The 23,935-nt window shown below is 40.1% G+C and overlaps 1 protein-coding gene across 2 annotated transcripts in view; it reads left to right on the forward strand.

The window, feature by feature from the left end:
* The window catches only part of rnls (renalase, FAD-dependent amine oxidase), a 67,719-nt gene that overhangs the window by 40,233 nt on the left and 3,551 nt on the right, over window positions 1-23,935 (forward strand). For both annotated transcript variants that reach the window (XM_072668058.1, XM_072668060.1), the window contains exons 5-6: window positions 6,233-6,406; window positions 15,541-15,716. In XM_072668058.1, coding sequence (XP_072524159.1) covers window positions 6,233-6,406; window positions 15,541-15,716 — 350 coding nt within the window. The remainder of the gene's footprint in view (window positions 1-6,232; window positions 6,407-15,540; window positions 15,717-23,935) is intronic.

Here is a 23,935-nt window from a genome sequence, read left to right on the forward strand (position 1 = left end):
CTATTAAAATGGACAAGAGCAAACCAAAGACAAGCCCCCAAGCAAACACCTTGCGTGTTTAAGGTGGTAGTAACCCTTAGGCTCCTGCAGATGGTTTTGCACAAGGACGTTTGGGCTATAAGTACCTACAGAATATGCAATGAGACTCATAGATTGAGAAGAGGTGGTACAGTGCAGTGAGTGTCTCGATTGATGTGTGGAAAATGGGTCGCAAAGCAGATGTTGACTGGCAGAAAGTTGTGATTGCATTTGTAAGGGCCAAAAGGCCAGAACCGGAAGGAAATAGCTAAATTTGCAGGTGTATCAAAGAGTATGGTCTTTGCTAGGTCAACCAGCAGTGGCAAAAATCCCAGGATACAAACTGCATGAGCACTCAAGTCACTCAATTTTCAAACTGCTGCCGAAACAACATTTCCCGGCAACCAGTGTCGCATATCTGGCTCTAACTCACCAGCCTGCAGATGCCAGCGATGGCCAGCACCGCAGCAACGCAATGTGGAGGGAAGGCCAATTGTGCTCTCTCTGCGCCTCGGCTGCCAATAGCTAGCAGCATGACCGGGTTTCGAACCAGCAATCCTCTGATCATAGTGACACCCCCTGACTCAACGTTTCCAGGGAAGAAGTGAATCCTTTACATTAATGTCATTTTGCTGACACTGTTATCTGGAGCAAGCTACAGTACAATCCTGTTATCCTACTACAAGAGAATGTAGTGTTTAGAGTCTTTCCTAAGGACTCGTATTGGTGTAGCATTATAGGCTTGCCTGGATGGGAAATAGAACCCCGGTCGTCTAGGAGAATGCAAAGCTACACCAACCACATCCAATGCAATGCAACACAATGCAATACAACTACATCTGAACATTTCCTTGCTGGTAGAACATATGGTTGTGCCGTTTGGGTACCTCATTTGGAAGGTTTTTTTTAGTAGAACCACACATCCAAGCCTAGAACCTAGAATTTAGGATAAACTATATCCCTAGAAAATCACAAAACCCTGATCGCAGATCTGTGTAAAACGTCTACCAGCGGCTCGTCCTCAAGATGGACAAGGCTGAGAGTGAGACTGCACAGAGCGCAGCTGTTTATGTAACTGACATCTGAAAGTAAGTACTGAAGAAGGCTGGAGAAAGGGCTTGATTTGTCTGGAAAGGCTCGTGCAGTGCCTGTTAGACTTTTGAGTTTTTTCACTTGAATCAGCATCCCATCGAGCTGTGTGAAATGTGGTATGCGGTTGAGCTGCAGTCCAGAAGGAGCCCAGTATGTGCCTGCCAGTGGTCAGTGCACCACCAAGCTGAGGAAGCAGAAAACGGGCTGTAAAAGCCCACAGAAACATCCTCTACACTCCATGACTCACATTCAACAAATGAGCGGATTGTCAGTTTTAGAGAGCCAAGCTGCATCAAGTGGCACATAAAAAAAAACGTTCATGAATTATTATTATTATTATTCATGGTTCTTATTAGCGGAGGTTGAACCGGATGTTATCTTTCTCCTCATTCAGACTCTCCAGTTGAAAGCCATTCAGGAACAGATGCTTTTGTTAAACTGGACAGATACTGTTTGAAAAAGCCTGCCGCATTCAGTCTTCAGAGTAAAGGTGCTTTAGGAATCCCTGTATTGGTCAAGTACACTTGCATGTGTGAGGAATTAGTCTTTTCATGTAAACAGACAAAAATATGGATAGAAATGAGAAACAGATGCTAATAACTGCAGCTCACAGCCACAACTGACACTGTGTTCAGACCTCACTGTTAGATGGATTGAAATTAATAAGCAATAACAGTGATGGCTTTACTCTTTACAAACTGGAACTACTTTTTTTGTGGTGGAAGAAACTGGCAAACTAACTAAGTCATATTCAGGGTCTTATTTTCCATGGATCCTGAAGTAAACCCTCTATATTTACTTTCAGGATGGTGTCTTTTGACTGTAGCTTTTGAAAAGGATACACCTACCTCCTCAGGAGTGTTCGCGACTTGACTAGATGTTGTGGAGGGGTTTTTCTTTTTTAAGGAAAGAGTTCTGTGATCATCTTCTTGGTTGGTTGTCTTCTGTGGTCTTCTAGGCCACTGTATAATCCTTCTTTTTAAGAAGGTTAATAATTGTTGATTTGGCCACTCTTAAAAATTCTGCTCTTTGTGATGGGTTTCTTTAGTTTTCCAGCCTAATATTGACCAGTTTCAGTAAGTGAATTGTGCAGTTACTTTTTAGCCTGTTACAGTTAATGCAACATTTTTGTTAAACTCCTTGAATTAAAGACAAAAGTCTACACTTTAATCACATTTTGGTGGTGGTGTAAAGAGACAAAATGACAAAACATGTCACTGTCCAAACACACACCCTCTCCGACACGTGTGCAGCCAGCCACACCCTTTCTTCGACCTGCTGTCGATGCGACCACAAGGCAACCAATGCCCCTATAGGGAAGCGCAGTATACACTGGCTAGCAGATGCCAGTGAGGCCAGAGCCGCACCAGTGTGATGTGGGGGAGAGTGCCATCTACCCTCCTTAGAGACTGCAAAGCCAATTGCGCTCTCTCTGATCCCCTGGCTTCCGTTCCTTTAGATTTTTTGATGGGCTGACTTGTAGGTGGCACATTGAGTATAAAAGCACAGCACTGCAACCTTTACCGTGTGCTATGAACATGCTCAGACCAATAACAGTAAAACTGCTGTTCAAACACCTAATGAATCATGGAATCACACTGGGACAGTGCAGTGGGAGTTTTTCACAGAAACGCACCTGCATATCAGCACACATCCAACTACCGCACATATCAAGTGAGAAATTAATACAACAGGTGCATTCAGGTGCATGCACATATTGGTCAGTGTGGTCCATCAAGCAGTGTGGTCCATCGACATCCGTCGCCACGTCCTGCGCAGGGCTCTTTTGTGCCGTTTAACAATGGCATGTTCCGCAACCAGCTTGTATTACCACGAGAAAAGAAGAAAGGGCCTTTATGGATTCCGCCCTGAGGGTCTGCGCTGTCCCCGAGCTTGCTGTGCTCAGATGCAGGACCAGATTCCTCAGTACCAAGGGGCACATTTACATGCTCCTAATCCCCCCCAGATGTTCCGCAGTGACACAGAAAATGATAAAAAAGAAAGAAAAAGGAGCGCGTCCCGGGACGGTCATGTGACCCGTTGACTTGTTCTGCGTTTGGGATTTGTTTGCTCCCTAATTAAACGAGCATTTGGTAAAGTGTTCTCAGCGTTCATCTGGATTTCTGTAGTGGGCTGGTGGATCAGGGGGAGCTTGCATGGCATCTCCCTTTTGTTGTGCAAAACCACCCAGCCGCAGCAAGCGCTTTCATATGGTCATTGATTCACTGGAGAAGCGGCAGTGGGGTTACATGTTCCTTTCTTTTGATCGCTCGCACATGTTTATAAGCCCATTGATAAGTTTGGACTCTAGCTTGGCTATTTTTAGCAAGCTTGCAGAACATCTGCAAGCGTGCGCTTCGGTCGCTAATCCTTCCTGAGTTGCTCCTCTTTGTTCGTTTTCTGCGAACCTCGCGCCGCCTTCGGTGGAAATAGGGGAGCCTTTGGGTTTAAGAAGTATGTATTTGATTCTGCAGGGGTGAACTCTAACCTTTGCTATACTCAGAACCCGTGGGCCGTAGATGACTAAAGCAGGGCCAAGCTCGAGCTGCCTGGGCCAATAAACAACAGATGTTCCCCACCGGAAACAAGGACAAGGTTTCTCCAAAAAAAAGGGAGAATAAGAAGAAGAAAAAAGAACAAACATCCAAAGGCTAAAACCCTAAAGCTCTTCTTCAGTGTGTCCACATTCGCCTCTTCATTACTCCAACTCATCGGTATCCGCCTTAAATGGTTAAGTGTACCTGAAAGCTCTTGCTTTAGAAGTTCTCCTCCCTTTGTTGTGCTGTAACATTGATTTTGGCCTAAATACTCATGTTAAAAGTTTGGGGGCAGAGCTGGTTTGCAGTATCTTCATATATAAAATGGGAAGTTTTTAAGCTATTACCATTTTTCTTTGCAAAAACAGAACAACTGAAAGAGCAACGAACTTGAAAAATAGTACTTGGGGCTATTTTTTAGCATCTTAAACCAGTTTGTACTATTTTTTAATAGTTTGTAAGAAATGCCACATTATTAAGCAAGCAAAAATCATTTTATTAAAAAAGAAAGGGTCTCTCCCCAAGCTTTTTTTTATAATGATCACCAAAATATGAACGTTAAGAGTTTTTGTCAGTATTTTGTAGTTCCTTCTCACACCTTGATGACCAATTCACACTGCTTTGTTTTACTATAATAAAATTTTCACCGTTGTTAAAGTTAATTCGTTAACTTACCAGCATGTTAACACAAAAAGACGGCAAATAATACATGTATTACATATATGTACGTTTTTTAAATTTAAGTAATTTGAGTCATTTGTTGAGTGATAGTAGGTATGTGACTTTGTTTTGGGCAAACAATGCATAGGTGCGGTTTTACAACCCTGTTATTTTGCCTCAGAATGAAACATTACCATTTTTCTTTTATTATGGGCTTGTGGATAAAAAAATTATGTGCTCTGCTTTCATTGGCTGGTTTACAGCACTGTGACAGATATTGTTGCTGTCCTCTCTGTGCCCTCTCAGCGTCCTCCTAGTGTCTTCTCAGCAGAGTGTCCAGTTAGCTCGCTAATGAGATTATAGCTAGATTAGCTTTCAGAGTTTTCCCTTCTGATACGTGTTTAGCTTCAGTTTGGTCGTTAGCTGAGATAGGCCACTTTTGCTTTAAAGGAAGCTGGAGATGGTAAAAGGAGAAGAGATGGTAAAAGTCGGTTTGCTAGCATAAGATCTTTGTTTGCTCCTCAGGCACCCCTTCCACGGACACTGGCGGAGAATATTTCCATTAGTACATTTCCCCATGTAGTCTCCGAGGCTCTCTGTGAGATTTAATTGTGTTGTGAGTGTGGTCAATTTGACTGTTTTTCCTCGTTGTAAGCAACAGTCCAAAGTTTCTCAACCTAATCTCTGCAACTTTAGCATGTGGTCGATTACCACAGATGGTCATTTTCCTGTAAAGGTAAAAGTGAGTGCCATCGGCATCACTTTTGTGAGATCTGTTATTTTTTTTTATAACTAAATGCCTGTCTATGGTAATCGCCTGCATGCTACAGATGCACAAGATCGAAATTAAGATTCATCAAAAACAGTTGTTAAACACCAGCGTTTGACACATGGGTATCCAGGCAGTTCTTTTTAACTGCCAGTCCTAAGCCAGAGCTCAGAGAAGACGTTTAAGTGAATGGTACAGAGTTTCTCCCATTTGATCAGTGAGAGCCTGGAGGCTGTAGGTCCAGCTCAACACACACACATACACAAGCACACACACAGATTTGTAAAACCTGCTTTGTGAGGTATTTCTATTAACTTTATTAAGACTGCAGCTGTTCTGCCGACACCTAAACCAAATTCCAACCTTCACCTCTGAAACCACTGTTTTTTTTAGCTGTTTTAATTTAAAGCGACATTTTTGTTAAGAGAAAAATGAGTAATCATGGTTCCAGGTCTTTTGCCCACTGCTTGTCCCGCAGGTTCTTAGCCAATGCTTGCCTGCATATAAACATTTTCTTGGTCTTCCAGATCTCCTCTTGTCCTCCACAGATCTTTAGACAGTTGCTTAGGACCGCATGTTTGATTAAAATGTATAAAGCTTGGAAATTTGACTCGGCTGACAGTTCCTAATTACAATTAATGACATGCCTTTGGCCTCATTTGCTAATATTACAACCCTGCTTATTTGAAAATCTCTGTTTTATAATGTGTTTAATTTGTGCGTATGATCAAAGTTGACTGACCTACCTTATGATTTTGCTGCCAGAAGTTTACAAATATGTACAATAAAATTGTTGGTGATATATACTGAAATGTGCTGTGGGGGAAATGGGCTTAAATAAGATTCAAACACCTACTTATATTAATTCAATTAAAATAATATAAAAATGACTGTATTATTAATAATAATAATAATAATATTCTCTCATTTGGCACCAGCCTAATGTTCAGCATTTTATATTGTCCAATTATCATGGGGATGTTTGATCCTCAGAAAGAACTAAGTACACATACACATGCATTGGACCACACTGGTGTCTTCCTATTGGTAAGAGTGTAAAAGTGATGAGAAGTGGGGAGAAGGTTGACAGGCGAATTGATATTGTACTCTCTTTTTGACTCTGTGTGTGTGTGTGTGTGTGTGTGTGTGTGTACAGTGCTGAAGGACAGTGAGAGGCAGAAGCTGGAGGCTGTCAGTTACTCCTCTCGCTTCGCTCTGGGACTCTTCTACAAAGCCGGCGTGCAGATCAGCGTCCCCTGGGCGGCCAAGTACGTCTCCAATAATCCCTGCATTCGCTACATCGCTATAGACGATAAAAAGCGCAATTTAGGTCAGTGCCTCAGTTTCTCTCTCTCTCTCTCTCTCTCTCACTTACACACACACTCACACACTCTCTCACACACTCACTGTCTCTTCAAATCGTTTCTCACACTCTTTTCTTCTCTTCCCCCCTCTGTCCTGCTCTCTTGAGTCTCTTCCCCTTCCTTCTCTGCTCTTCCTCTTCATCTTCGTCTTCATATTTTCCCACTCTAGAAACGGCAGCTGTTAAATGAAGGCCTCTCTCGGCGGTATCTTTATAATTGAGCGTCTCCACTGGCCTCGTCCCGTAGGCCTGGCTACTCTCTGTGCCGTTAAAGGAAAAGCTTGCCCTCCATTTTCTTTATACCATTAATTGTAGCCGATCAGCCAGGGCATGTTAAGTGTGTGACGTTTGCTTCATTGGCTCAATAAGCTGCTAGTCATTTTGGACAATACCTCACATTCCCTGCAGTCAACACTGGAAAAACAGAGACTCTCACTCACTTGTGTTAAGGACCACAATGAAAGATCAATCTTAACCACTGCAGTAGGACTTTACAGAGAGTCTCCCAGAAGTAGAGACAGCACTCATCTCATGCTGACTGAACTGTGCCGAACTAAACTGTACAGCTTAATGGAAACAGCATCATGACGTGTTGTGCTGTATTCCTTAACCTCCATAACCTGCTGCTGTTAGCGGAGGTGGACCATGCAACATGACAATGACCCAAAACATTCCAGTAAGCCTCCCATAGATTGACTTAAAGGAAAGAAATAGAGTACTGAAGAGGCCCAGATTTTACTCCTATTGTGATGCTGTGGGTGATTAAAAACAGGCATGATTAAAAAAAGGGAGAAATACCAGCAATGTTCTAACTTTTTTTCTCACAAGAAAATTGCTATTCTATTTGCTACATCTTACAAATGATATATAAAAGACATTTCTACCTTTTATCTAGTTTAGTTATATTACCTCCATCTCTTAATATTGTTCAAATGTCAATCAAATGTCCATATATTCAAATATATTCTAAAACACAAAGGTTTTAATGGGCTGTCCTAAATTCTTTACATGACTGTAGTTTAATTCTCAGGGATTATTACTAACAAGTGAAACAAGTGAAAAATACTGAAATAGACTTGCTTTTATTATAACCTACTTCTGGACATAATTAAACCCTAATGTATTTAAGAACCCAACAGTTTTACAAGATAGTTTGTTAACAACTCTGTACATAATCTCCTTTTGTTTTACTGTGTAAATAAAGTAAGATAGATATTCAAGATTACATGACCCAAAAGATAAAATAAGTTGTCCTCAAAATGTAATACTTAATAAATCATTTTAATTGCAGTAAAAGCATAACACAAAAGCATGATTACAAGAATTCTGAGCAGTTTGAGCAACAGCAGAAAACCAGTGATGAAAGTCAGCTGTGGAACTAGCTCATGGTTTGTGATGAAGAGAGGGTTTCCTTAAGTGAGGGTACCACACTTAAAAACTTCTGCTACAGGTTTGATTCCAGAAACAGAAAGGAAAGGCAACTCTTGCTGGCACGATGTAATGTGTAACAGAATAATGAATTTAAACGTATTAATTCATTTATTGTTTTATTTAGTTGTATTTAAAGCAGATGTGGACAATAATAACAATGTTTTCTTTATTGTTTTTTAGTTTTAGTGTTTTCTGTTTATGTTTTAGTGCGTAGTGTATGTTCTTTCAAAGCATCAATAAAATAAGATAAGAGAGCGCTTTATTGATCCCGAAGGAAAAAAGCAGTGTCACAGTACTGTACATATTGCACACGGGAACAGACATACATTTTTAGAATAAATACAACTAAAGTTACAGAACAGCTATTATTTAACAAATATAAACAAAAGTAAGCAGGGCTGATGTGGATAAAAAAGCATGTACAAGTGCAGCATATGTATTGTTGCACTAAATAAAATATTATTACTAGAAGCCATAGTGACACGAGAGTAAAACTGTAGTAACAGCAGCAGGTCAGGACGATAACAGCAAATAAACATATCTGTCCATTTCAGCCAAGGGTTCTAAAAATGCAGTTTGTTGGTTTTACGCATTCTTTACACAACAAAACTTAACAAATCTAAGTGAGCCTGATCAGAGTTACTTGATTAGTATTTTTTGAGTTAATGTAACATCATTTCCATTGGCTCCTGCCGTTGTTTTACCCCCTCTCACCCCCTGCACCAGTGTCAGTGTGCAATTTTTTTAATTCATATCATTTAAAGCATTTCTATTGGTCCCTTCATAATGAAATTTGGGCACAACTGCCAGATTTACATATTGTCAAAATGTTAGAAATGGCAAAAATATATAATTAACATTATTCCCACTTGCTTCTGCTATTGTTTTACTCACCCTTTTGGTGTTGTGTGCCCCCTCTGGCCTAGCCTTCCCTGTATGTGCAGTATAAACTCCTCAGTTCACTGGCTAGCCTCAGTCTCTAGGCTGTTAATCAAGTTCTACTACATTGCATAGATCAGCCTTAAATGTATTTAACTGGTATTGTATATTTCTTCTGCTTTCTGATTTCTTCTGTGCAAAATTCATACACAAACATGATCAGCTAAACCGGAATGTCTCAAATCTCTTAGAGTGAATCTTTCATTAAGTACATGTTACTCTATCAGGTATCTTAGAAGCTCCTTAACAAATGAATTGATGCAACATTTTAAAGTTGATTTGACATTTTTATTGACTTTGTCTTTTATTGAGATTTGGTTTGATTTCACTTCTGCAAACCTTTAAGGAAAAATGTTTTAGTATTTTCAATACAAGATGATCAAGTAGTGCTCAGAGAGATGGAGATGTTTTTGCATGCCTTAAACAGCCACATTCAATAGCAGGACATAAAAGTCCAGTTTGGAGTTACTTTAAGAATGCTCTGGCAGCATTATACTAAAAACTGAAGCATTGAAAAAAATGTAGCTAAATAAAAACTAAACTAAAAACAGCCCTTCCATCTCAGAAAAGCAAAATGAACTGAACACCATTCAACCATAAACCTTTAAAACCACAAGAAATAAAAATAAAAAGTAAGGAAAATTTCATGTAAGACAGATTTACAGATCGGTTCACCCCAGCACCAGCATACCACTTAATTAGCTCCTCCTCTACACCAGATGTTGCTCAGCAATTCCTCTAACCCTCCCCCCCCCACACACACACACACACGCACACACACGCACACATACAAAAAATAATAATATAACATATATATAAAGTACTGCAATAATATAATATTCATACAGCAATCTCAAAATAAAGATCATGTACAAAATATAGAATTATATATAATTATATACAGAAAACATTTCTATTGGTCTATTCATCATGAAATTCAGGCCAGATTTACATATTTTCCAAATGTTAGAAATGACAAAATATGTAGATGATCTCTGTAAAGAATGTAAACTGGCCAGGAGTGCCCAAACTTTTGCATAAAACTGTAAATGTTAAACTTAGGAACTGTGTCCCTCTTAAATTAGGAATGGTGTGTGTGACTGATAGAGAGCATTTATGTGTGTGTTACCCTGAGAAAAGCATAGCATTAGGTTATGTATGCGTAGGCCTGCCAGACAGAGTTAAGCCTCATCGCAAGGGCCGCCACACCTGTCACCTTTTATTCACTCCGCTGTTCCGACGGCAACATCATAATTAGCGCCGCTCTTAAATTTTGCATTCGGCTGTGGTGTTCTTTCAGGCAGGAGTGCGGCCTGCCATCCTCCCTCTGCCTCCCTACTGCTGAGCTTTAATCTCCAGTTTCATCTGTGTAATGTATTTTGCTTGTAGCTCCACTAAGTAGGCCTGGATGGAAACGCAAGTAGCAGACCGTTTGCTTTGAAGCGTCTGAAACAATCTGCGGTGCGAAGACGTCTTTACAGTGCAGCACATCTAGCTAGAAATAAGGAAAGCATGGTGTGATTTGATATGATTCATCACCTGTGGCTCAAAAACAGAGATGATTCAGTGAAAGTTCAGGTTCGAAACTTCCAATCAGTAACATATTCGTACTCGGTATTAGATATGCACTAAACGATTGGCCGGTGACGGAAATCTGCTGATTTTCAGCTTCATCAGCCGCGACCAGTGACTGGCCGATCAGTCTTAAATATCCAATTCTGTGCCGGTCAAATTTATGGCCATGCACCGCACAATGTTCGACATGTCGTTAGCATGGACGTTCTTTACAGTGAGTGGAGACAGCAACAAGCTTGCAATTGACAGAACCTGCAAGGCCAAAGTAAGCAGTAAAGGAACAAGTTCCATATATTCAGAGCAACAAATATAATAATACACTTAAAAACACATTATTCTACAATCTGAAGAAGCTAGCAACGAGGCTAAAGCTAGCAAGAGTACAGAACCAACCCCAAGCCAGCAGCATCTGTTATCTTTCTTTAGCAATGCAACGACCATGAAGTCATTACAAGGAAAATCAGGGAATGTGTAGCACTGGATTATTATTGGTGAATGCTGTCAATTAAAATCTGATTATTAGAATCAGACATAATCGGTAGGACTTTTCAAAATTTCAGAAATCTGAATTGATCAAAACAATAATCATTGCATCTCTACTTTGGATTGCTTTGCCTTTGCAGCTTTCTCTGAATTTCAGTACCAATAAACAGCATTTGAATTATTTCGGAATGTATTTGAAGAACAGACCACTGACAATCAAGTCCTTAGTCTGGAAGGAATGGAAGTATAGAGTTGCGTTTTGTGTGTTTCCTGATGACCTAGAGATGAAATGTATTAAAAGAGCAGCAGAGGCCCTAAAATTGAACCTTGTGGGATTCCCTTACTTGAAGAAGAACTGTACAGGCTGAAACAGAAGACACTAAGCCTGATATCCTTCAATACACTGACCAGCACTGTCATAGTACTCTTCTTAGGGCAGAAACCTGACTTCTCTTAATGTAAAGATTCTTTACCAAGGTAAAGGTTCCTCACGTATTACGAAATGGTTCTTTCTGAAACCAAAATATTTATTTATTTATTTATTTACCATTTAAATGTCTCAAAATGACCCTTTCTAGAATTTTACCTTGGGAAGGTTTGAAATGGGCCTAAAATGAGTAAGTGCAGAAGATCTATCCTACGATCTGTCCCAAGCTGTCCAAGCAGAAGCTTTATCAGATAGAAATGTAATCAATTATGTAATGTACTAGATAATGATGTAATTACATATTTCGAATAGTATAACACAATAAAAGGAATAACTCTTTGACGTGTAAGGGTTTAGGGTTAGCTGCTGTGAATCTAAGCAGCGCTGCATTGCTTTTGAAAGGGAGCTGATGTTTGTGTTGATGCGTTAATCTTAGAAGTCCTGGTGGAGAAACGGAGGAAAGACCTGGTGAAGAACGGATTTGGTTTTTAGGCGGCGGTTTGATTTTTGCGAAGAAAGACGGCGTATTAATATGAATGCAGGCCACTTTCAGGGCCAGTTATTTTCTGCCTGCCTGCTCTTCACCCTGTGAACTTTGTGACCCGCGCTGCCCCACACCAACAAATAAAGTGACTCAGCCAGCAGGCGCGGTGCCAGCCCTCTGCCCACACACACCACGACCTCGCTCTCTTACACTCTCACACATACACACCCTCTAACTTCTCTCTTTCTCTCTCTCTCTCACTCTCTCTTTCTCTCTTCCGCCCCTCTTTCCTTGGCTTCGTGCCTGGCTTGTTTGACACCAAATTCCGAAGCGAGCGATTCTACCTCTGGCTTGTAGCTGCAATGCGTTGACCTTAATGCTATTAATCAGGAAGATAATAAGCTCGCCCTTGTACTGATAAATTGGTGCAGCGAGCCTAGTGATTAGCTCATCCAAATGTTCAGTGATCAGACCCACATCACTCCCATCAAACTACACATGCCCACACTCCCTGCTCATGCGACTACAAACCCCGTTAAACCCTGTTATGGCCCCTGTGGACCACTTTACCACCAAAAAAATGTATTTACTAATTTAAACTCTGTTTATTTGTCATCCTAAGACCTCCAAAGACAGCATAGCACACATGACAGCAGCACTACCACCAAAAATACAGTTAAAAAAAAATCTTTCATTTATTGAAACCCTGTGGTGGGGGAAGGGGGAGTACTGTCCCCTTAGTTATTTAGCCAGTTATTTATCTGCCACTTAAGCAGTTAAAAGCTGCATTGTGGCTGCATCAGCTGTACAAATACATTAGAATTGAATAAATTTGAATGGAATTGAATAAAATACAGTGCAGTTCAGCAGAGTACATCCTTTCCTGCCACACAATCAACTCCAGTAAAAATTATAACAGACATACATAAGCAAATACACCCAAAAGCCAACTTTACAGTCCTCCTGTTATTATGAAGCTCTAGGAGTGAGGAATGCGATCGTTTGCAGGTCTTTGAATGTTAACGGGGTAAAACCGGTGGTCATGCACTGTGCGAGGTTGCTGAATTAACAAGCTTGGGCCCTTTGTCGCCTTCAGAACCGGCCGGTGGTTTACAAGTGCAGTGACGACATTATGGGGTTCAGTTCCAGGCCTGATATTACTGTGATAAAGTTAGCTAGTAGAATAACTTACTGAGTACAGCAGACCAAAGTCACTTCCCCTTTCGCCTCCGCAGCTCCAGCTACGTGCCAGTTGCGCAGCTCATATTGGGAAGCTTCCTCCCGAATCACCAAGACACTGTGTTCCCTCGCTCTATGCCAACGGCTCCGACCTAAATAGCTCACCATTACCTCACAACATTGCACCATGCGGAGTGGATCCCACCGAACCGGTGGTATGAAATAAAGAGCTCCTCTTGATGGGTCACTATAAAGTCAATGAGTCAACCATCTGAGACTGCCAGCGACTTTAAATATTTAGATTCGCTCACTCTCTTCGGGTTTTCTCCAGCCAAGGACCTCGCCTCCCTAGGTGGTCATCAAGAGCGGCCTATAACTCGCAGCATCTCCAGCTGCTCAAACATGGGCCCTGTTTATTGAGCACAATAAAGCATTATTCCTCCCAATCAGGTCGAATGTGTATTTTTAAGATGGTGTCGTTAGAGAGATGACTACACGCCGCAGTGGAATAATAAATCAGGACCAGCCTAAAGGGCCTACGTCTGTAAGGCATTAGCTCAGACGGCTTTCTTCGGAGTGCCCGCGGATGATATCACTGGGTACCTCTGCCTGGACACCGTCGCGAACAGCCATTAAACCTCGCGTTCACACTAAACCTGTTGGGCCTGCCAGAGGATTTGACTAATAAATAAAGCTGCTTGTGTCACAGGTCAGAAGTGGTGCCACAGCATGTGGCTTGGCAAAGAGTTACTTAGCCACCGCAGTCATCCGTTTGATTCACACGTGCTGTGTGTGTGTGTGTGTGTGTGTGTGTGTGTGTGTTTTTCTTTCTCTGAAATGGCCAGTTACGGCAAGAAAGTTCGCTTCCTCTCTCAATCAGAGTGCTCGAGGAGGAGGGGGTTTTGTCAGTCAGGAAAGTGATTGTGGCATTTTCAGTCCATCTCTCTGCTCTTTCCGCAGCTGTCACTGCTGATTTGCCTCATGCTCAGTTCGACATCTTTAGCTGCACCACATGATGCTTAATGTATGAGCTGGAATTGAAGGGGGAAGTTCAGAACTAGAACTTTTCTCATTTCCTCCTTCATCTGCTGGAGCATGACAAACTGAAGCCTGAACTCACAGAGCTGTGTCTGAGTGTTACAGGCTGCAGCTGACTGTGGAACTGCATTGTAACTGATTAATCTATCAACTCTTATTCCATTAACCCACTAATCAAATTAGGGCTATGTTAGGGCTGCAACTAATGATTATTTCTAGAATCAACTGATCTATCTACTGTTACACAATTATCTGACTAATCGAGCTACAGTTGCTGTGTTTGTGCTTTAGCCAAGGATTATTTATAGGATCGATTAATCTGTCAACTCTTACGCAAATAACTGACTAATCGAGCTCACAGTCATTTCTGTGACTGTTTAACTTGTTAACTTATTGATTAACTGACTGTCTACTGTGGCCTGCAGCTAATGATTATTTTTTAGAATCGATTAATCTACCAACTGTAAAACTGACTAATCAAGTTAGGGTTGAGGCTAATAATTATTTATGTGACTTTAACTTTTTAACTATTCGATTAACTGACTAATCAAGATAGGGTTTCAGTTTATAATTATTTATGTGACTAATTTTCTTACTATTCGATTAACTGACTATTTGAGTTAAGGCTGCAGTTATTAATTATTTCTGTGACTTTAATTTTTGTACTATTCGATTAACTGACTAATCAAGATAGGGTTGCGGCTAATAATTACTTATGTGATTGCTTAACCTTTTAACTATTGGATTATCAAAATAATCGAGTTAAGGCTGCAGTTATTAATTATTTATGTGACTTACATTTTTTAACTATTCGATCAACTGATTAATCAAGATAGGGTTGCGGCTAATAATTACTTATGTGATTGTTTTTAACTTTTTAACTATTGGATTAACTAGATTGAGTTATGGCTGCAGTTATTAATTATTTATGTGACTAATTTTTAAACTATTCGATTAACTGACTAATCGAGTTAAGGCTGCAGCTGATAATTATTTATGTGACTGTTTCCTTTTTTAACTATTTGATTGACTGACTAATCAAGATAGGGTTTCAGTTATTAATTATTTAAGTGACTAATTTTTTTACTATTCGATTAACTGACTATTCGAGTTATGGCTGCAGTTAATAATTATTTATGTGACTTACATTTTTTTACTATTCGATCAACTAACTAATCAGGATAAGGTTTCAGTTAATAATTACTTATGTGATTGTTTTAAACTTTTTAACTATTGGATTGACTGAATAATTAAGTTATGGCTGCAGTTAACAATTATTTATGTGACTAATTTTTAAACTATTCGTTTAACTGACTAATCGAGTTAAGACTGCTGCTGATAATTATTTATGTGACTGTTTCCTTTTTTAAATATTTTGATTGACTGACTAATCAAACTAGGGCTGATGTGTTAGGGATAATGCTTATTTCTAGAAATTGTATACTGTTATGCAATCAACTGACTGTTGGAGTTAGTGCTGCATATAACAGCTATGTTTGTGACTTTAACTAATTGTCCATTATTTGTGTGTGTGTGTATGTGCAGAGTCAGATGAATTTGGGCCCTCCGTGGTGGTGCACACCTCTGTGCCTTTTGGCCTGCAGCATTTGGAGGAGACGCTGGAGGAGGTGCAGCCTGTAATTCTGCAGGAACTCCAGAAAGTGATGCCTGAACTCCCCGAGCCTGAACACATCAAGTGCCACAAATGGAGATATTCTCAGGTGAGCGAAAGCAGTCTCATGGGCTTCCATCTGTTCATGCCCCAGCCATCTAAAACCCTCCAAACTAAGTGTTTTACAGTAAGTACAAACCTGACATTAGTGCTTTAATGTGTTTGTGTGTCTGTGAGTTGTTAGAACTTTATATACAAAATTTTCTCAATTTAGCTTTAACTTAACTTTAATTTTCTATAATAAAATCTGTTCAGTTCATTCTTCATTAGATGTTCACATGGCTGGGATTTCTTTTGAGAGTGAAGATATAAAAGACTATCCAGGAGTATCTTCAAAAAAAACAAAACAATGACAATAATGTTAAAAAAAAAAAGAAATAAAAACGCCCTCAGCAGCTTCAGCTGTTGCTGTTCTTCGTATGGACCGTCAGTTTCTCAAATTTCATGTCAGGTCAACTTAAAATTAGGCAGCTTGTGGCACAGATTTTTATTTTTGTTTTGTTTTCTCAACTTGATTTAGTCAAACGTTCTCATGACTCACACTTTTAGTTCTGCATTTTTTAAAAAGTTTTAAGTTAATAAGGTCAGCAGTACAATTTAAGACGGGCTTACTCACAACTAAAGCTAATTTCCATGTTTGTTTGTTTTTTTGGTTGAGTGTCCTTGAAGAACTGTTCCACTGCTCCACAGCTCAATACTGGGGGGCTTTGTGCCCCTCTAGCCCACCTCTGACATTAAGAATGGGGCCAATTGGTTCATATCTATCTGCTCCAGAGAGTCCTATTCTATTGTATAGTACTTCTCTACAAGGACAAGACAAGCTGTGTGTCAGCAATGGGTGCAACTTAAAGTAGCAGAATGCATTCCTTAGAAGGGATGTCCACAAACATTTGGACATATAGTGTATAATGCCTCCATTTCTCAATATTATTGAAATGAAGACCAGATGTTCATATTGTTTAAATATGTTTAAAAAGACAAAAAAAAACTATTTTCATGGGGTGTCCTAATTTATTCACATGACAGTATCAGATGTTCTCGGAACAAGGCAGGGTTTTCTGGTGGAAATCCTGCAGGATCTTTGCAGGAAGAACAAAGAGAGGCTGCTGGGAAGCTGTAGCGTGTCGTTTTTGCGGGGCGAACATGCTTAAGTGCTGCTAATGAAAAGCTCTCCAGCTATACAGCCAAAGCCATTCATATTTAATAAAGTGGGGTGTAATGGAGGCCTATAGGACTTTGTGATGAGGAACAGGCTCTCGCATAGACGAGCAGAAGAAAGAGCTCAACCCCCCTAAAAAAAAGAAACTCTTTTATCTGAGGTCTGAAGTAAAAATGCAGTATATTACACTTTAATGATGCGCAGGATTTTTTTTTACTGAGAAATACAGTAAAGTTGTGTTCTCACTGACACACACACACACACACATACAAATGCATACTCACCCCCCACACACTTGGCTCACACACACATACACTTACAGTAGTTCACTGTGCACCCGTTTCTCACACACACACACACAAACACACACACTCTCTCTCTCTTTCTCTCTCTCGGTTTCTCGCACTTCCCCCCCCACGCCCCCACGCCGGGCTCCTCTGTGACACACAAAGCTGGGCCTCAGCTTAAGGTCAGAGGACATGGAACATCTGTGTGGGAGACCAACTCTCACTGCAGGCCAGAGAACGGGCCAAGGCCTGTCTGGGCCTACACACACGCACACTTGTTTCTATACCTTGTCAGGACGTGGGGGTCATACACATGCATGATATGAAAGTATCTATATGTAGAGACATTAATAATAATAAATATTTATTGTACATTTGTCCTGCACACACATTTTAGATGTGTGTACATACGGAAAGTGCCGTGCAGATACTTTTTGCTCATAAAAACTCCAGATCACATTAGAACAGATGCATGTAAATGTAAATGTAAATGAACAGTGAAAGAGTTAACCAGATTTTTTTATTTTGACAGAAGTAGTTGAGATCCTGTGAGCTTTGAGGTAACCGCCACCTGTAAACACTTTGCTATATTCGTATAGCCTGGACAGCAGTTATTTTCATTTTCACAGTGCTAGCCAGCTGCTTAGAGGAGCCAATGGCTGATTATTGTAGGGAAAATATAGGGAAGTCTGAGTATTTATAAAGCTTTAAATATTCATCACTTGATGTTTCCAGTGATTAACAATAATTGTGAACAAGCTGTAACCCTAACAAGAGAATTAAGTTGTGAGACCTTGGTTAAAGGTGTCTGAGAGCTCAGATCTTTTGGTCAAAAGCCGATCACAGCTTCAAAAATGTCTCTGCTTGACCCACCATCTCTTAAGATCCACAGAAGACAAGCATCCAGGCTTTTTTCTGTCCTGGCACTGAAGTGGTGGAACGAACTTCCCCTGGGTGTCCGAACAGCAGAGTCCCTCGCTGTCTTCAAACGCAGACTGAAGACCCACCTCTTCTAAGAGTACTTGTGCGAAGTGTAGTGCAGTATTGTGTAATGTGTCTCCATACTGACTTTTGTGTTTAGTAGATATCTAAGCTTAGAGGTAGTTTTTGGATCCTGGTCTATACAAGCTAGCTAAGGGTATTTTTCTGAGTAATCAGTGAAGCACTTTTGTAAGGATAGGAGCTTCTACTAACTGCCTTAAATGTATATGTAGATGTTTTGGGATGCACAAATGTGTGTATTGTTTCTGATGGCCTTTTTCACCCTGAAATTGAGCCAAATTAAATTTATCTGTATTAGGAGTTTTTTTACAGACCTAGATTAACTTAGTATACAGATTCAAATGATAATAAACAGGTTTTGCCTTTCTGCTTAAAAATAATTCAACATGTCACACTTCAAGACCATTTAGTAACAGAGTGCACTGCACTATTAATACCTGCTTGATGTACTAGAGCCAGGGGGTACTTAAAATTTCTAGGCCCTGTGCAAAAAAAAAAAAAAAAAATTAATAACTGCACTCTGAATGAGCTTGCTTGAAGGAAAGAAGAAACATGGTAGTACACAGAAAGCACTGATTCTGCACACACTGATCTATATTTTTGTATATCTGCCATCATATACTAGTATAACCCCTCTTGTTTGCCAAGGAAAGGCAAAAATTAATAGTACTTAAAATAACAAGAATTTCTTCTTATGAAGAAAGTAGTTAAGATTGTGTGAGCTAGTTTAAAAGACAATTTTCCATTGGCATGTATCGCCATGTTTGGTTTCCTGAGGTTTGATTCAAGATTTGAGCAAAGCAGGCAGTTACACTGTACAATTAAAGTCTTACTTTGATACTCCTCCACTAAAAAATAATAAAAAAAATAATATAATATTTAACATATAAGTTAATAAGTTAAAAGACTAAAATTAAACTAGAGATGTAATTAAAACTAAAGATATGCATGAAAAATGGATAAGAAACAAAACCCAATAATGCCACATTTAAAAACTGTTATCAGAAACTGAGCGCAAACATTTTTACAAGTGTCTTGTAATAAAACATGCATTGATTGTGAAATCAGAGGTAAAATCATATTTGTCCAGCAATCTCAAAATGTAATTCATTCTTATTAATCTCAAAATGAATATATGTACACACACATTATATATAATATTATTTATTTATTATGTATTATTTATTTATTTATTATTATTCAAATATAATTTATTTAACACAAATATTAAAATATTATTCAACTTACAATAATTCTAATCATTTTACTTTTTATTACTTTACCGTGACATTTTACCACTTTAAAGCAAGTGAATAAATGGGCAGCCTTATAATTTATAATTTATACTATTGAACTAATATTCTAGTAGTAAGATGAAAGAACAACCTGCGTCTTACATTCTGATTTCTTACTATTTAAAGTTCAGTAAACTCTCAATTTTAAGGCAGCCTAATAACTAACGTTCAGTTCAAACATTATATTTGTCAGTAAATAAACATTTCCCAAATCAAGCACAATAATAAAACTGCTAATATGATTATATTAAATGATTACTATTACTATTAAATTAATTAAAACAAGCAAAACTGTCCAGAAACAAGAATCTCATACATACACAAGGTACTTCTAAGACAATGTTGATACATATTAAGTACATTTATAGTGATTTACAGCCAAGATATCTGTTATAATGTGTTCATATTAAGCCATATTATCCAGTAACTATTATTAAACTAATATTTAAGGCATGTAGAGAGGAATTAAAGTGTTACAGGCCCTTTAGGTTTTAGGATTTAAGCACTAAAGATATTGAAAATCTAAAAAGTGTGCTGTGAATAGGCGAGGAAATTCATCACAGTTAATATTTGTGGTAATTAAGGGTCCCTTCTCTGGTCCGTTCTCTCAGCAGCAGAATATCAGAATATCTGTGTTGGGAAGGTAGTGAACAAAGAAAAGGTTTAACCTGTGATGGCATTACATAACTGCAGTCTAGAAGTGTGACTGCTTTAGGAAATGTCACAAGCAGAGTGACTTGCTTCCTGCTGTCACATGTGTACACAATTGCTCTGAGTCACCCTCCATCAAACTGCTCACGTTCAGAGGAGGGCGTAATCTCCTGTGGATTAGAAAGAGCGCATCCTGTAATATCAAGATACCTCAAGTGTTATCAAGTGTCGTTGAGATTAGGGCAGGTTTTGCAGCCTCGTCATCAGCGTTTTAGTTGAAGTGCAAGTGTTAGGAGTGGTTTACACTATAGAGTGCATGCTGAATCCTTGCTTTCACTCTGCAGTCTTGAAGGCTGCTCCGCTGCCTGCAGCCGCCCGTTTCGGAACATTTCTGCCTCTTTTCCGCTGAATTCTGAGGCTGTGTGGAGCGAAACGTATCAGAGGAGGTGGAGGAGGTCAGCCCTGCTAATATCAACTTACTGCTAGAGTAAACCAAACAATTTGTTCTTGGCCTCGTTTCAGCCGGAACATTTATCATTTGATTTACACACAGATTAGCGTTTAAAGATACAAGAGGGACGTTGGGGTGGGGGGTGGGGGTTTGGAGGCAGTGATGATAGTGAATCGTCTGTACCGGTGCCTATTAAAAGCCCCAGGAAATGGATACTATTTCCTTGGCTTTAGCGCGCTGCACCTCGATGTTTATCAGGCGCAGTGCTGGGGCCAACAGAAGCCTCTGTAATGGCCCGTACACCAAGCAGGAATGCGCTTACTGCCCACTCTCATTAACATACTGCATTTTCACTTTTACCCATTCAAACTCTGTACACAGTGACTGATGGAAGCGCTTATCTTTGCAGAATTAGCACCCTATTTTGAATGAAACAATATTAGCTTTGAAGATCTGCGTCATGTAGGCCTAACCTTTACGTGACGGCGTTTTGCCTTGCTATTCAGTGCTGAAATTCGTAATTACATGATTAAATACAAGGTCAAATATGCAGTGAATTACATTTTACATCCGATTTACATCCTGACACGGCACGTCAGACTTTCAGCTCATTGGATAACCTGAAGGCTCACCTGTTCCTTCATTAACATCCTTCATTAAGTGCTAGGCTTTGAATTGAAGTATTTAGTGAATCATTTCCTGTAAAACTGCCTTAGAAAACATATGGAATATGTTACTTGAATGTATTACCAGCTTCAGATGCCCAACGTTTTTGATCTGATATGACGTAGAAGTGTTTGACCTTAAAATCCTGCCAGTTGTACCAGAAGACCACCAAAGCAAATGTGCTGGAAGAAAAACTTGAATCTTCAGAAGAACTGTTTGATAAAGAAACAATAGCTTTTAGGTAAAGTCTTTGGCCTAGACCCCGTCATCGACCCTCACACATCCTGCCATACATGGATGGCAGAGGCAGAGCCCAAACTGGTGGCAAAGTGCGAAGTGGGTAGGAAGGAGGGGAAAGTACCTCCTGGTAGGTACTTTTACTGAAGCTTTAATTTCCACTGCTCCTCAGCTCAATGTTGGTAGGTTCATGTTTATGTGTAAGCTGTAACTTTATGTGCAATTGCTGCAACTTCAGGTAGCTGCATGCACAAAGAATTGGACATACAGTGTAGATGTAGTAGTTTCAGGCCTATGTTGTGCACTACATAGGAAGGATGGCCCAATTTGAGACTCTGTCCTAGTGTAGAAGAAGATTAGCTTGGTTGTAATATAACACAAGAATGGCATGGGAGTGCCTGTAGTCCAATGTAAAAAATGTTCACATTAACCATCAGAATGGAGGAAGAATGTGATCTCAGTGATTTTAAGCGTGGCATAATTGTTGGGGTCAGACATTTACATTTACATTTTCATTCAAGGCATTTAGCACATGCTCATATCCAGAGTAACTTAGAGAAGTGCTTTGCTAACGGCAAATGGCACCTCTAAGCTTAGATGCTACTAAACACAAAAGTCAATATGGAGACCATAATACTCAATACAACACTTCGCCAAAGGACTCTTGGAAGAGATGGGTCTTCAGTCTGCGTGTGAAGACAGCAAACAACTCAGGGGAAGTTCGTTCCACCACTTTCGTTGATCTAAAAGGATGGCGGGTCGAGCCGAGCCGTACCTGAAGCTGATAGGGCTCTTGATACAGATCGGCTTTTGACCATTGCCACCAAGTCCAGAGGGGCTGCTCCATTCTTGGCTTTGTAGGCCAGCGTCAGGGTTTTGAATCTGATGTGGGCGGTTACAGGAAGCCAGTGAAGAGAGAACGCAGCAGTGGAGTGACTAGGTTGAACTTACATGGACGAACTGGTCTGAGTATTCCTGAGAACTGCTGATCTCCTGGGGGTTTCATCACAAGTTTGTAGAGTTTACTCAGAATGATGGCTTCCCTTACAGTCAGGAAGTGTAATTTGCACTCTGAGTCACCTCTAGTGAACATGCTTTCCAGGCTACAGAGATACAGAGCTGGAATCTGAATGTTAAAGAGCAGGTAGAGGAATATCACAGGATTTTACACAAATAGTGTAATAGTGTAGTGTAGAGTGTGGTTCTATGAGAGTGAGTATCGTCCTGTCTGCTTCACCAGAGTTTCATAGTGCAGTTAGCAGCATTCCAGCACAGAATAAAAACTTGACATGATTGACTTGTTTTGTCATTGTTGATGCATCAGCTAGCAGATTGCCATGCCAGCCAAAGTGGGGATAGAGAGAGTGAGAGAGCAAGAGACAATTGTGCTTTCTCGGGTTGCAACTGCTGATGGTGATCCTTGGGTCATAGTGGGAGGCATTTGTCCGTTGGACCATTATTTTTTTAGGTCTTGATGTTGCTCTCTGTCCCTGAATGTTCCCCCCCCTGGGTGCTGAATGTACCCTCGTCCTGTCGAGATTGGATCCAACTCGCTAACACCACCTAATCAAGGTTTTTTGAAAAGCCCATTCATCTCTGCCATTAAAAAAAATTCAGCTTGAACCAGGAGTACCAAATATGGGCATAAAACATGGCACAGACTACCATGCGTAATGCCAGGCGTGAGCTAGAGGGGTATATAGACTCCCTGCATTGAGCTGTGGAGCAGTGAAACTGTCTATTCAAAAATTATGATGGTGCTCCATCCAGTATTTCTGGGATGGTTTGAGGAGTTAGGGCTTAGATGAGGTGGTAATCATCCAACATCATTTGATTGAATGCAGTCAAATTTTCACAACAATGCTGCCTTCCCTGGACAGCAGAAACAGTAATGTCCAGGCTAAATGTGTCACGATGCATTTCATAATGCAATGCAAGCAAGAGCTGCAGTCTGAGTGTTGCCGCAAGGCCAAGCCAAGTTGTCTTGTACTGCCGGCGTGCTTTGTTCCAGTCAACTGTCATGGCGGACCAGTTTGATGAAGTTCTTTCTTTCTATCGCCCCCTCTGAGTTCTGCACCTTTAACCACCACAGTAACGCAAGAACACACATTAAGTTTGTACAGAAAGAGCTTTGGCCGGGTGTTGACATTTGTGTTTGCGTCCTTGCGCTGAGAATCTGCAGTTAATACCCTTAAATTAGGACGGACAGTTGAATGAGCAAGTGTCCCAATACTTTTGTCCATAAAATGTATTTACATTAAATCACATAAATAATTACATTTGCATGTTCAAGTCCATACAAGACTTCTGACTGACTTTTTTGTCCATTTGTTTCAATATCAGACCACCCAACAGTAACCTTATCTACTATCATTACTTGATATTAAATCAAATTAAAATCACACCTTACAAGAGGTCAAGAAGGCCTGAGAAGTTCACCTTAGATTTTCCCATCCCCTAACCACTCTTATACAACTCCCTCGCTCGCTGCTACCTCAGCTAGCAGCTCTTAAGAGGAGC

Source organism: Salminus brasiliensis, chromosome 22 (assembly GCF_030463535.1).
Source record: "Salminus brasiliensis chromosome 22, fSalBra1.hap2, whole genome shotgun sequence".
Classification (NCBI taxonomy): domain Eukaryota; kingdom Metazoa; phylum Chordata; class Actinopteri; order Characiformes; family Bryconidae; genus Salminus; species Salminus brasiliensis.